Raw genomic sequence first — 14,607 nt, forward strand, 5'->3', positions numbered from 1 at the left:
GCTTGATGTCTCTGGTTTCATCAGTCCTATTAAAAAAAAAATAATATTGAAAATATGTAAAGTCCAACATGATATAAAGACAGTGCATTTTCTGATGATGTTAAGGATGAATGTTCCAAGTATGTCTTTTATTTTGTAAGTTACAAAATAAGTTTGTTCATGTTTTTATTCTTCCTCTTCTTTTCCTGTTTCTAAATTGCAGATGGAGGCCAAAGTAAAGGGGACACTAAGTTACAGCGGAAAAACCAGTGACTTCTAGACAAGCAAGGGAGCTGAAGCAGTTCTGGTTGGCTGACAGAATCTGCCCAGTTGGGAAAGTGCTTATTGTCACAGGGCTGCTGTTTCTGTCGATGTTTACATATTCTGATCCCAAGCACTGTGGTGAGAGGAAGAAGAAAAAGAAAACAATACTTGATCAAAGAGAGAAGGAAAAGGGGGACTGGTGCTCCTGGTCATGCAGACTGGTCATAGTTTGATCTTGCCTAAAGAAACAAACATTTTTTTCATCTGTTCTGATTGGCTTTTAAAAGAAATTGATTGTCAAACCCACAGCAGCACAAACATTTTTTTCTGGGTAATATCCAATAAAAAGTTGAAAGCGTGAGAGGAGCTAGAATAGGTCTCTCCATCCATTGGGTGAGGTGGAATCATCTGCTTCACAAGTTCCTGAAGTGCCCCGTATAAGATCATATGTAGGTCCTGAGTGTACCGTGTGGTTGTGGACCAAAGGTTATATAGATTAGAAGTGGTGCTGGGGTACTTTGTTGTATTTAAAACCTTACAGAAATGCAGTTTGTGATGTGGGCATTTTTTCAGCTTTACAAGGCTCTTTGGCTATAGAGAGCCTATGGATGTATGCAGTCTCATTGGTTCCAGAGAGCTATCTTCAAAAACAAATCTCCTGGTACATGAGATGTGAGAGACAGGCTACTGGGAAACCCTTTGCTCCTTGTTTATTTTTTTTGTTTTAACATGACTTACATAGGGAGGAAGGGTGTGTGGAAAATTTTCATCATACATAAAAAGGAAACCAACATTTTATTGGTCACACTAGCATTTCTTTCCCACATCCTTTTTTTTTTTTTTTTTTTGAAGGCATGCTAGGACTCTTTCAGTCCCTCCATTTAAGTTTTCCTTTCCCTTGTGCTTATCTGCTACTGACATTAAGTAATGTTCTATCACATCTTTCATAAAATACAGTTAATTCTTTACCCATTCTAGATCTTCCTCATCTGTCATGTAACTCCTCCCAAAAGCCATGCATTATCCTGATTTGCTAGTAAAAGAAAGCTGAATGTGACTTACTCCAGAGCCAGGTTAATACTGCTTCAGGCATTAGCCAAAGAGGAGTCGTTCAAAAGCGACCAGAGGTGCCTTCTCTTCTGGGGCTGAATGGATCGTCTCCAGCATTTCCAGCCCCTGCTGGCCTGGAGAGTCTCCAACCTGAACTCTTCCTTTCATGGTAGCACAAAACTGCAAAGCTGGCTATTTTTTTATAGCAATACATGGACTGGTTCATTTGTAAGGTTAGGAAGTATCCAGCACATGTTGCACTTTTGACACTAGGACAGAACTTTGCTGTAGAACCCCTTGCACTGTTAGATAAAAGATGAGAGTGACAGAAACTGAAATAAGTCCTAGGGGAAAGACGCAACTAAAATTGTATGATGCCCTTCTCCTTCAACCCTGAAACATTCCTGATCAGAGATGCTGAAATTCCTACTAGCTAGTCTTTCCAGTAGTTTGAGGTGGGTTTGAACCAGTGATTACTGGTCATCTCATCTTCCAGAGATACCTTGACCATGGATAATGAATCTTCAGTGTTTTTGCTAGATTAACTTATAGCTTTCAGGTTACTTTTACATGTGACTTATTTTTCTTAGACCAGAGAACAATTTCTTTTCTATTTAGAGCTCATTTTAATTTTATATAAATATATATATATACATGAATCTAAAATAATATATATTGTGTATTTAGTATAAAGATGTTGGGTTGAGCTCAGCAATAAATGTTTTTGCACAACACTTCTGTGAAAGACACATTGAATTAAAATAAGATTCATTAGTTCATGAATTTCACTCCATAGCATCAGCTAATTAGATGCCTTTTAGCTAATGCTAATGTTTCATATGTGGCATGTTGATTAGATAAGCTTGCATCTTAGTCAAGGTTATTTAGAGTTGAAACATACAGCTACATAGACTCTTGCATTCCTACTAATGTGCAAATTCTATTGAACGTTAAGTACCACAACCTATTTAGATTGCAAGCCTTATCTGATTTTTCTTTTTCTCCAGGAAGGGTTGAAGGAAGAAAACTTTTTTTTGAGGCCTAAGAGAATGTTGATTTTTTTTCTGAATTGTCAAACCTGATACTTTTTAACAACCTGTGTAGCTAAGGGAGTTGCAGTAGTTGAGCCATCAAGCAGCAATATATTAAAACACACAGAATAACCCACCAAAAAAAAAAATGTCCTAAGAGTTCTACCTCTTCTGTGTTTTCTTCATCAAAGCATCTCATCCAAATTTACATCTCTCGTCTTCATAGTTGCTAAATGAAACTTCAATTGGGAGACTTGTGGCCCTTTAGAATAACAGCACAAACTTTCTTTCAACATCCCTCCCTCTCTTTCTGCAGGTACGACTCACCTTCAGTTAAGGGATATCCTCTCCAAACCTTGAGGATAGAAACTAGTCCTGTCTGTATGGCCTATTGAGCTTCTCAGTTTTTGGAAACAAGTAAACTGATACTGATGGTGAGAATTAAGATGACCATACAGTCTTCATGCCAGTTCAGACAGTCCCCTAGAGGGTAACTGCCTTCAGTCATTATACTGCCGAGCTGCTTTGGAATCAGCAACATAGTGATGAAGGAGTCGGTGTTGCCTTTTCCCTATTCTTCTGTGTTAAACCTATCAAGGCCAAATTAAAGGGAATAATAGGGTGGCTCCCAGAGACATTTTTGGTTAGCACAAACAGGATGGGGAAGTGAAAATTTTCTGCAATGTCCAAATGCAAAACTAGGTTAATGTTTTACTATATTCTGCATAGCAGCTCTCCTAGTGACATTTCCCCCCAGTTTTTTACTACTTTTTAAGGGCCTCTGGTAATAAATAAACTGTAGTTGTACATACTAAGTAACCCTCAGTATTCACAAGCAATAAGAAAGCCAAGTAGAGCTGTCTTTTCCAGGCAGCAGGGCTGAACTCAGTTTGGGGTCTGTGTATGAGCTAGCATGTCAAGCTCACTGAAAGCCCCAAACGAATGCAAGCAATAATTTCACACACAGGTCTTAGATGTTAAAACCCTCTGAGTAATATTTTCTGCTACATGATCCAAAGTCCCCAAAGTCATGGTAGCTATTGTAAATCCTTTTGAGACACTTGCAAAGTAAGAAGGAAGGCGTCAGGCCACATGAAAAACAGGCTGCAAATTTCTGATACCTTGGACTGTAACTGCAGTGTTCTCCTACTCCAAGATGGCCTAAATCAGTTTGTCCAGCCTTCTCTGATGATTCAAGATACGAGTCACAAGTGTGGATGCTGTGGGTTTCACATCTGTTTTCTGCTAATCAGAAGTAACTTTTAATTACTTGGGTTCTACTTCTTGTTTGAATCCAATCAAAGTTGTCTGATGCACAGAATTGGGGGTGGGACAGGTGCCAAGAGCCTGTTTCCTTCCTCAGTCCCATCACCTGACCCTTCCTCCACACTCCTCCTCCACTTGGTGCAAGACCCTTGAGGACATGAAAACAGAAATCCTGCAACTCTCCCAAGCTGCCATCAGTTGTGTGAACCATTAACCCTCTGGGAGTCATCTTGGACTCCGACTAACTTTATCACATTTGCTGCTACATTCATAAAATGAACTTTTAGCTGTATTTATTAGCAAATTTTAATCTAGTTTACAGTTTGTTTGGTTTTCTTTTGAGTAGTTTTTGCCCACAGATGAATTAGAAGTATTGGGGTGTTTGGGTTTTGTTTTTTTTTTTCTTTTTTTTTTTTGAGTGAATTGCTAAAGGCACAGTGGTCCCTCCTGTTTTTGTTTTGTTTTGTTTGCAGATGGAATTGCAGGAAAACCTGCAGTCAGGCTAAGCTGTGGAAGGCTTCCTCCCACACCTATCTTTAATCTTTTGCTGAATTAGGGGGAAATCACTAAAGGGACACTTGCTTTTTGTTTGTTTCATAAAATTATCCAGAAAGTGAAAGCAGTAGGTAAATGACTGATTAATTAACACTTTATGCAATTTTAATTTTATAGAAATTAAAAAGTTGGTAGCTTTTTGATTGGTCCTAGCTCTGGTGAAATGGCTGTTACCCTCCATGACTTACTTGATTCAGGCCTTTGTCCTTTGTTTAAGTGCCTTTTTTTATTTTATTTCCCTACCCTCTTAAACTGTTCTCAGAGATCCTGAAGTGCTGGAAGGCATTTTGGAGGAAAATCTTAAGCTTGCCAAGATAGATGGCTTTATGCTGTTATACTATTTTTCCCTTTTGTAAAAAAAAAAGAAAAAAAAAGTGTGTAATGTATGTGACTTCATTCATAGCTGCTGTACCATGGCGTTGGTTCTGTATGCTTGTGTGCTTTCTTTCTCTCACGCTCACACATGTGTGCGCACACGTACATACACAGCAATATTCCCGAGAATCCCATAACCGTGTTCATCCTCCTACGTTCTGCTGGCGCTGTTAAACATTTGCATACAAAAGGGGAACATTTGGGCAAAGGTGGCAGTACAATAAAAGCGTGCGTGTGTGAATGTGTAAACGTGTGTGAGAGAAAGGAAGTGGCTAATGAGATTGAAACTTGTTATATTTTTCTCTGGAGGTTTTAAATTTGGGTCTTAATTCACAAGTACAACTGACAACGTTAAATACCGGACTGCTTCACACTATTACTGAACTTGAGGCAAAGATGTGTGGCTAACCTAACTGAAAGAAGTGGGGAAAGAAGAAGGTTAAAATAGCTTGTAACAATTTTGAGTTGAGATGAACTGCAAGGAATCTTGTGTATGGCTAGCCATGCCTGCGTGGCGCTGGTTATTGCAAGAATTCTTAACATTTACCAAAGTTGTCACTTCCTACCGGGCGTCACGTGTGAGAAGGAACTTGGTATAAACTGCAAGAATGCAGCTGCTCTTTGAAGTTAAACCTGACTATACTTCACAAGCTGCCTAAATCATTCACCTTTGAGTACTTTTCTCGCTGTACTTTTTCTTGCTGAGATTTCATTAATGGTTTGTTCTCTTAAAATAATGAACAGTAAGTTCGTGTATTGTTGGCTGCAAGTGAACACTCAAATAGTGTCTGTGCTTGTTTGCTTGTCCTCTGACAGAATCAGTGATCTGCAATAGATCTTCTAGTGATTTTAACTATTCTGTGCTGAGGATACATCTGACTTACTATTATTAGAAACATGCATATCTGAAATCAGCAATTCATTTCTAAACTTAAGGTAACATGTGAGCATCACTAGACTGTGCTTGTTCCGTGATGCTTCCACTGGGGGAGACCTGATTTTGAGTTGCAATATGAAAAGGAAGTGTTTTACCTTCTCTTCTCAGAAACCAGAGTAGGAATGGCTAGAAGAGTCCTTCATACTTAAGTGGAGAGCCCATCTAGAGAGCCAACAGTAAGGTACCAAATGCAACATGTTCCTGTGGCAGAAAATAGCCTAACTGCTATTCCAGTTATCACATTCAAATGAACCTGTTGAAATGAGGCCATTGGTAGATTTCTTTTACCAATCTAACAGTGCTGGGGATAGTACTATTGCTGGTAGCTTGGTCAGTTGGAGTGAGAGCACGTCCTAATCTGCCTTAGGTTGAGTGTGAGAGTTATTCTGTAGTTATCCACATCCACCTATGGCAGTGACTTGAGGTGACTGGGCTCTTCTGTTGCTGTTCAGTCTCTTTCAGGCATGTGTGCTCTTTATTCTAAGCCTATCTGAAAGATTGGAAGTCTACAGCTGGCACTGCTGGTTGACTGTTGTGGTGTTTTTAACACCTGAGGCTGTTCTGAAAATCACCATCAGTCTGCTGCTGCTTAAAAAATCACTGCCAAAATAAGCAGCCAGAAATAGCCTGGCTTAGCCACTGGAAATATAACCAAACGTTGTTGGGGAATGCTCTGGTTGTGGAGAAGTCTGGTGTGGCTCCATCATCCTTTTTCTGTGACCCAATGATTCCTTGCTGCTGTAATAGCCTTTTGGGGCCGCAGGAAGCCCCGCTGCTGCTATGTGTTATGCTGAGAGATCAGCATGGCCTGGAATTGGGGATGCACAAAAGATTCCCTATGGCCATTTTTGCACACTCCTCGTAAGTGATACTGTGCTGATCTTGTCAGTTGTCAGTAGTGGAGGATATAGGTCTGTTGTTTTGTAGACATTCTTTGACAGCTATAATTATATAGAGCAACTCTGGAAAAAAAAAAAAAATCACACTTCATGTTTTGTATCTAGAAGTGAATTTCAGCCTCTTCCCTTGCCATGTCTCCTCCTGTTCATTTAGTAACCATTAACTAACAAGTTTTTCTTTATGCTGAAGTAATCCAAAACAAGCAGTGCACATTGCCTTCTATCATGCTTATTACTAAAGGTGTTTTTTTTGGCCCAGCAGCATGTGCAGATGTATTTCTTGAACAGATTCAGTTACGTTTGTCACTGTCCAGTACCAACAGAAAAAGGCAAGAGAATCAACCCAAACCAGTCAGGAGATACCACTGCTGCAGGCCAAACCAAGTAGCTGCTGAGGCAGCCAGAGCTGCTTTGAGACTTCTCAGATTTCACCAGTGGAATGGGAGGTGGGGGAAGAAACTTTCTTGTGTTCTCAGCTTTCTCCAGATAAGGCCTTAGTTTGATTAGTAGTCACTAATATCAACTATGCAGATAAGTATTCTTTACATGTCTCAGTGTTACATGCATTCCTTCCCTCAGCTACCCTGTTAATACATGTTGAAGTTTTACCCAAAGAAAATTGAATATTTTTTGAATGTCTGTACTGCAGAACTCTTTTTGCTACAGTGAAGAAAGAAGTTTGTATTTCAAAAAAGAAACCCTTTTGCTGGTGCAACACCTAGTGTCAAGTGTCATGAAGTTGCTTCAAGAGGGAAGCTAAAATCACCTCTTGTGACAAGTCTTAGTCTGAGAGCTTTCAGAATATTCAGCTCTCAAAATTGGTTTAAAGAAGCCGCAGCAATGTTGTTTTTTTAATGTACTGATTGGATTTGGGGAGAAGCTAATGAGATCCTGTGTTTCCTTCCAATATCAGAAGTAAATCAATTCCTCACTTAAATGAAGTTGCTTCTAAACAAGAGGAGGTATCAGCTACCCGGTAGCTGGATCTTCAAATAAAAGCTAATTTGTGATTCCCCGGGTATTTCTCGCTGATCTTTAGTCTTGTATGTAACTACAAATAACAATTTAGCTCAGAGGTGAGAACTGTAGTGTGTGTTTTATTGCCAGTAATTCCATCATGTAGCAATTAGTACCATGTTCTTGCATAGTTCTCAAGGTCCCTGTTGGAAATAGATGGAGAAATATTTTTGGACTACTGTTTAAAGAAAAAAATTTACAAAAATCATTAATGCTATTTTCCCCAAAAAGTCTACTGAGCAGCATTATATTTTAGCCGTTAAACTGTAGTACCCTTGTTCTGTGATTTGTCTCTTGTAGTCTTCTTTTTACTGAGGGTTAGAAGCATTTTGTGAGTAATCCTTAAAATGTTGGTATTTTCTAGCTTAAAGTCAGGTGCTTATAATAAAAGGCCATCTGTGATTGTAACGTCTGATGATAACAAAAGCACTATGTTAAGAATATTTCATTGAAAATACAGGTGTGGATTGTAAGGCCCTTCAGTTCTGCCTGGTAACGAGGCTTAGTCAAGAGCAGAGCTTCCACATCAATTCCTGCCCACCCAGCCAAGGGCAGTGGGGGTCCTCCCACAGACAGGTTTGGCCTCTGTATCCTTTGTTGTCACATTTGGCGTATATATTTTTAGCAACTTTGGATATAACCAGCTTAACCCTACCTGACTTGCTGATCCCCAGGAGAATGAAGGAGGCTATGTAAAGTGAACAGCCGAGAAACCAGTGGGCTGAGGGTTTTCCTGCCCTGCTCTGTGTAGCTTGGAGCAGTCAGTCAGTTGCCTGAGCATTTTGTTTCAAGCAAAACTAGTGTCCTTTGTAGTCCTCTTCTTCAAAGGAACGCACAGCTACTAAGATGGCAAACCTCTTTGAGTCGGTGATTCCTGTGATGCTGTACTCAGTCCCACGTGAATTTGTATCAGGTCACCTTCCTCCTTTTATTACTTCCGTATTTCGGATCATAGGGCTTAGTGACAGAGGATCCTAACAGCCACGTGCTTACCTGGTGAGCTCTCCAGAGAAACTCCCCTGCGAAATGCTCCCCTCTTGTGACAGCAAGCCTGAACAACCAAATGCAGCTACGTTTGGGTGATTAGCACCACTTTCATTTGGGTTTTAGGGAGGCGTGTTCCACTAACTTCAAGGGATACTGTGTTTTTAAATGTGTGATTTCCTTCCTCTCTCCTTATAAAACTGGACCTGAACACAAATTTTAAGTTGTTGCTTTTTTTTTTTTTTTTTTTTGGTAATAATCTCAGGACCTGAAAGATTGTAGCATTTAGTGTGTCTTAAAAATGATGTACTGTACCAGCCATGGATTTTGTAAATACACCTGTCTCCCTTTTTTGTATTTTAATTTTTTTAAGTGTGTAAGGCTCTTTGCCAGAGGAACTGGTGCCTGCTTAATTTCCATCCTGAACTGAAGCAGGAAAAAGAAGAAGCTGCTGCCACAAAAGCCTGCATCAGTTCCAAATGTGTATACTGTTCTGGTCAGTTTAATGGCTGTTAGTCCTTAGTATTATTTTTTTATTTTAATTGGGAAGCTGGTTTGTTCCCCTGCACATTCCCAGTTGTGGCTAGCAGAGCCCTATCAGGGAGACTATAAATCTCTTGTGTGTGACTACTTGATGTTTTCACTCCTTCCAGATACTCAGGTTCGCCACCCCTGAGAAGTCTGATGTTCTCAGAAGTCAGGGCTGTTGGCCCTCTGCAAGAAGAGCTGGAGCATGTTTTTTGCTTTTTCAGTGCTCTGTTCCAACCAGTAACGGGGCTTGTGTCCTATGAACCTTGCAGATGCCACCAGCTTCACCACCTGTTCCTGGAGGGGCTTTCCCTCTTTTTCTTCTGCTTTCCTGAAAGGAGTGCAAAGATTTTTTTTTGGCAGCAGTTTTGCTCTGGGATCCACGTTTAGACAGCAGACCCCTGTTCTGCAGTAGGAGCCTTACGCAACTGGGTGTAGCTGTTCCCTGTCCGTAATGGCGACAGGCTTTTTTCATGAGTGTACTTTTCTTTTTTTTTTACGTCATGTGTCTGTGCTGTATTAAATAAAGAGGAATGTACATATTAGCCCTGTCTGTGTTATTTCTCACAAAAAAATAAAGATGTGGTTGGGGATGTTGGGGGGGGGATCGTTTCTCTTTGTTGTTAAATTGGATGGGGGTGGGTGGTTGCTACAGCTTCCTTCAGCCGAGGCAACCCCGAAGCAAGGGCAGCACTTCCAAAGTGGTTTATAAGGAGGGGACCGTCCCTCCGGAGGCCGTTACTTCGAGGCCCGGCCATGCCCTCCTCGCCTGGCCCTGCCCTGGCGGCTCATGGCGGCCGCCATTTCCCTGCTCCCCGCTCGCGGGCGGCGGGAGGCAGGCGGGAGGCGCCGCCCAATCAGCGCCCGGTGAAGGAGCGAGGGGCGGGGGGCTGGCAGAAGTAGCACTGCCGCGTAACGTTCTCCGCGGCAGCCCCAGTGGCCTAATGGATAAGGCATTGGCCTCCTAAGCCAGGGATTGTGGGTTCGAGTCCCATCTGGGGTGGACTTGCCTTTTTACCTTTTTTTTAAAAAAAGTATTATTTTTTAATTTTTATTTATTTTTTTTTTAATTAAAAAAAAATATATTTTTTTTCTGCGTCCAAAACGCAGACCCCGAAGCCCCCGCGACGGGGAGGTCGGGCGTCGCCCGGGACTTTGGTTGCACGAAGCTTCCCTGAGCACCGCCGCTCTCCCCTCCCTGCCCAGCAGGCGGCCGGGGCCCGGCCTCGCCGCTCGCCCCCGGCCGCTCGGGAGAAGCGGGGGCGCGGGGGCGGGCCGCGATCGCTCCGCTCGGCGCTCCGCAGCCGGCCCTGCCTCGAGATGGCGGCGCTGGGCTCCCCGCTGCGCACCCTCCGCGGGCTCCTCCGCGAGCTGCGGCTGGCGAGCGGCCCTCCCGGCCGGCCCTACCGGGACACGGCCGCCTACCGGCACCTCCTGGCGGCCTTCCGCGCTCACCGGGTACGGCGGCGGCCGCCGCGGCTCCCCCCCCCCTTCTCCCGGCGGCGGCGGCGGCGTGAGGTGAACTTCGCCTCCTTTTGCACTGTCGCCTCCTCTCCGCAGGTCACCAGCGAGAAGCTGTGCCGGGCCCAGCAGGAGCTGCACTTCCAGGCCGCCACCTACCTGTGCCTGCTGCGCAGCGTGCGGCACCTGGCCGCCCTGCACCACGAGTACCACGGCCGGGGGGAGCGCTCGCCCGAGGAGGTGGCCGGGCTGGTGGGCTTCCGCCTGCCCCAGCAGCCCGGAGGCAAGGGCTGAGGCGGCCGCCGTGCGCCTGCCGTCGGCTCCCCAATAAACGAGCCCCGGGAGGGGAGGCCCCGCTGGCTTGGTGTGTCGTGGTGGTTTGCTGTCGGCGGGTGTGGGGTGAACGGGGAGAAACGGGGAATCCGCTCCCCAAGGTTATCGAGGGTACCTGACCTGCCTCTGAGTGCCCGGTGTGACAGGCGGCCACAGGGAACGAGGGGGGTTGCCTATAACGGAAAATTAGGCCAAAAACCTCATTGCCGAGATCTCATGAAGAATTACAACTGTGTTTTCTTGCCCTAAATCTCTAGGTGAAATTTGCCCGTTTTCTGCAGGGTTTTCCTGCCATAGTCTGTACATTGGAAAATTCCCAATGGAAAAGGAAAGGCCCAATTTCCAATTCCGATGTCCAAAGGAAAGGCCCTTTCTTTGAAGCATCAGAAGGTTCTTGTGAGCGCTGCTGGAGCACTTCCCCACCTTGAAGATTTTCATCCATGGCAGTGACCTACTGATAATAACTCAGAATACTGCTACCTAATGAACTGCAGCTTTCTGAATGTCTTGACAGGGTTGACATTCACACTAGGCCTTTTGTGCCTGTTTCCCTGTGAATCCTGGAGCAGCTTCATGTATTAGTGAAATGACACCTGCTAGTTACACCAGATGTGTGAGCTGGATGAAAATGAGTTACAGTCCCAGCAACAATGCTGTTCTATTGCCCTGCAACCTGGAACAGCAAGTTTATTTTTATAAGGAAAGAAACACTGGCTTCAACTCTCAGAAGAGGCTTGTTCTGTGCACGACGCATAAGAAACCTGTACCAAGGGTGCCTTACAGGGGCTATAAATGCCAGGCTGGGCTGTAACCGCGGGAGGAGCTTAATAAAGAGCCACCAACAAAAGCGTGCTCGGCTGGGCTTTGCCAGGAGGGAGGACAAAGCGCGGTCAGAAACGCGCTGCGAGCCGAACCGCTTCCCCTCAGCCCTCGCTGGCCTCCCCCGCTAGTGCCCAGCAGCCCAGCCCCGGGGCGGCGGGCGGGCGGAGCGGCCCCTCAGGGCCGGGGGGGCGGCGGGCGGCGCGGAGCGCGGCCCCCTAAGATGGCGGCGGGGCGCCCGGAGCGGCCCCCGCGTCACGGCTTTCCCTCGGGGCCTCCCCGCCAATCCCCGCGCCGCGCGTCGCGGCCAATGGGCGGGCGCCGAGCGCTCGGCGGCGCTGACGTCCGCGCGGCAGCTGGGGGAGAGGGCGGGGCGGGGCGCGTGCGCGCGGGTTTCCGTTAGCGCCGGCGCGCGCGCGTGGCAGGCGGGAGGAGCGGCGGGGGGAGGGGAGGCGGCGGCACCGAGCCGGGCGCGGGGCACAGGCTCCCCCGCTCCGCTCCGCTCCGCTCCGCCCTCCGCGGCAGCGCCCGCTGCCCTCCGCGTCCCCCCCGCGCCCTCGGCGGGGAAGCGGGGCTCCGCCCGGGCCCGCGCGGTGACGCGTAGGGGGAGGGCCTCGGGCCGCGCCGGGCCTCGGGCCTTGTAGGCCGCAGTCGGCGTGAGGCGGCCGGGCCGGGCCGGGCCCCCGCCGCGCTCAAGATGTCGGCGCAGGCCCAGATGCGCGCCATGCTGGACCAGCTGATGGGCACGTCCCGGGACGGTAAGCGACCCCCGGCCGCGGCCGCGCTCGGAGCCGGGGCGGGGGCCGGGAGGGGGCCCGAGGAGCCGCCGCCGCCGTTGTCCGCCCGCCCTAGGAGCGGGCCCGGGGCCCCGCGGGGGCGATGCGGCCGCCGCCGCTCTGGAGGCCCAGCCCGGCCGCCGAGCGCTGCCCGCGGGGCCCCCGGAGAAGCGGAACCGCGCCGCGGCAGGGCCCGGCCGCGTGGCTCGGCCCCGCGGGGAGCAGCGGGCGGCCCCGGCCGGGCGGGGGGGCGCAGGCTGCACAGCCCCAGCCCCCCTTCCTTCGGCCGAGCAGGGCTCTCGTGTCGCTAGGGCTGTCTGAAGTCTGACCCAAACCATCATTTCGGCCGGCTGGGTGGGTCTGCCCGCCGCTCTCTGAAAGGCAGGGTTTAGTCGCTCCCAGCGGATGAGCTCCCCCATTTTTTTTTTTTCCCTTTGTTAAAAAAAAAAAAAATCTCATTTTAACACCTAGAGGCAGTCATCCCGAGACAGATAGGCACAATCAGCCTTATGATCGCTTTGCGGTCGCGTTGTGAATTGGAAAATTATCGCTGTGTACAGGCTCTCAGATTTATTTTTTTACGTGCTCCACAGCAATGTTTGAACGGCAGCGATCCGTAAATGTAGATAGTGTGGCGACTGCTAGGGAGGAGGAGGCCCTGGTATGATGTGTAGTATCTCATTTATGAATGAGAGAATGCTGCACCTGAGGGTAGACTGTGATTACAGATGATTTTAGTGTTCTGCATGTTGTACTCTCTCAGGTACGCTGCGTGTTTGTTGAAGCTTCGTGCTTTATTAATGATTATCTGTGTTCCCATGCACTGGGTAGGATATATGAACTGGGATTTACTTTGCACAAGCTGGTCATCTCTTGGAACCGGGGCGATATGATCATCTTTTCACTTTTTTTGATAGAATTTAGAATTTTAAATAAACGTAGCAAGTTTTCACGTACCCAGGTTATCATAAATGCTTCCTGCTACATACTTACAGCTGTTCTAAACAGGGGCATGATAACCTCATAGGAAAATCACTGCTTAATTATGGAGAGGTTGCTTTCCAGTGCAAGGCCGGTTAGCAAGTAGTCAGCATGCAGGATCTGACTTGGAGCGTTTTTTTTTTCTCGTCCGAGCAGATTTTGAACGCTTCCTGTTGTGGTGTGAGCACACAGCCTGGCAATGTAACATGGTGCTCATGAAATTCAGGGCTTCCCGGTGCTAGCACCCAGTTTGTTGTCTCAAAAGGGTACCTGAGACTGTGCAGTAAGCTTAAAAGGGGTGAAGGCTTTCGCACTTTTTGAATGCGTTTTCCACTGGCGGTGGAAGAAGGGCGACTGACATGTGAGAGCTGCTTAAAGATGCTAAATGACAGTTGCACTTAAGACCTAAGCCAGGAAAACCAATCGCGTACCAGGTTTCCGTTAGCTTCGTGAGAAAGCAGGCGCTTTATTGATAACTGTATCGCCCCCACCCAACCAGCTTGTAAATCCAGAGCTGCGTGTGCTGAAGTCAAAGTGGCTTACTGAGAGGAAGCATCTAAACAAAGTTGGCAGGGTTGGAGAGGGTAAGGAAAAAAGGCTGTTAGCAATACTGGCTTCCATTGTTGGATTAGGTGGAGAATTGGGAATATCAGCGTAACACCATTTTAGTTCTTTTTTAAAAACAAAGAAATAAAAATTCCAGTGGAGCATTATTTAAACCAGAGTGCTCCCAGGGACTGAAAAGCATCCTTTTCTGTGAAGCTGGTACCCTAGTAAATTCAAGGCCAGGTTCAAGGTCATTGAAATATTGCTGGCCTTGTGAGTCGTGGGTTTTGGCTTCTTTTTTTGTTTCACTCCCCCATCACCTCTGACAAATACTCTTGTTTCTAGTAATATGCAAAACACGGCTTTTCATTAGAGTGTGGCAGTCCTGGCATTTCTTGGTGGAGCAGAGCTCTCATTTCCTCACCTGTCCCCATTGCCTTTTATTTTGCTTTGCCTGGCAATAGAACAGATCTTAAAATGCTTCTAAAAATACCGTTTCTATATTTTGTTCAAAATTACCAAAGGGCCTTTGAATTTCCCATTCAACAGAATGTTACCCTCTGCATAGTCTGGTGGATTTTTTTGGTTAGTTCTCTTTTTGGGTTGGAAGAGGGACTTCAAATTAAAATCTTCAGTTATATTAGAAAAAGGCAGGTCAAACACTTGGTCTGAATTTGAGCAGCAGGGTAGATAGGCTCACAGTCATGCGACACCTCTCCATGCGTGGTACTTCACTCGCTGCCCGGTACCTGCCGGGGTGTGACGTTGGATGTTCTGCCAGCCACCCTGCTGGTGCCCTCCCGTTC

General features: G+C 46.5%; 3 protein-coding genes across 5 annotated transcripts in view; all 3 read left to right on the forward strand.

Annotated features, from left to right (window-relative positions):
• The window catches only part of UBN2 (ubinuclein 2), a 45,463-nt gene extending 44,847 nt beyond the window's left edge, over nucleotides 1-616 (forward strand). The window contains exon 17 of the mRNA XM_084505570.1: nucleotides 203-616. Coding sequence (XP_084361696.1) covers nucleotides 203-252 — 50 coding nt within the window. The 3' untranslated portion in view covers nucleotides 253-616. The remainder of the gene's footprint in view (nucleotides 1-202) is intronic.
• Nucleotides 617-10,151: 9,535 nt separating this feature from the next.
• On the forward strand, nucleotides 10,152-10,705 carry FMC1 (formation of mitochondrial complex V assembly factor 1 homolog). The gene is made up of 2 exons (XM_084520302.1): nucleotides 10,152-10,343; nucleotides 10,446-10,705. The coding sequence occupies exons 1-2, from the start codon at nucleotides 10,206-10,208 to the stop codon at nucleotides 10,638-10,640; spliced, it is 333 nt and encodes a 110-aa protein (XP_084376428.1). The 5' UTR covers nucleotides 10,152-10,205; the 3' UTR covers nucleotides 10,641-10,705.
• Nucleotides 10,706-12,045: 1,340 nt separating this feature from the next.
• LOC311437251 (putative RNA-binding protein Luc7-like 2) overlaps nucleotides 12,046-14,607 on the forward strand; it is a 33,371-nt gene continuing 30,809 nt past the window's right edge. For 2 of the 3 annotated variants that reach the window (XM_084520275.1, XM_084520276.1), the window contains exon 1: nucleotides 12,046-12,256. In XM_084520275.1, the coding sequence (XP_084376401.1) occupies nucleotides 12,196-12,256 (61 nt within the window). In that variant the 5' untranslated portion in view covers nucleotides 12,046-12,195. The remainder of the gene's footprint in view (nucleotides 12,257-14,607) is intronic. The other variant, XM_084520277.1, reaches the window with a different exon arrangement.

This window comes from Aythya ferina (assembly GCF_964211825.1).
Source record: "Aythya ferina genome assembly, chromosome: 1".
NCBI lineage: Eukaryota > Metazoa > Chordata > Aves > Anseriformes > Anatidae > Aythya > Aythya ferina.

What these genes read in the sequence shown, in the direction of transcription:
- FMC1 (XM_084520302.1), top strand. Translation starts at nt 10,206, where the DNA reads ATGGCGGCGCTGGGCTCCCCGCTGCGCACCCTCCGCGGGCTCCTCCGC. An exon ending in CGGCCTTCCGCGCTCACCGG is followed by an intron (nt 10,344 to 10,445) that starts GTACGGCGGCGG and finishes TCCTCTCCGCAG; the next exon opens with GTCACCAGCGAGAAGCTGTG.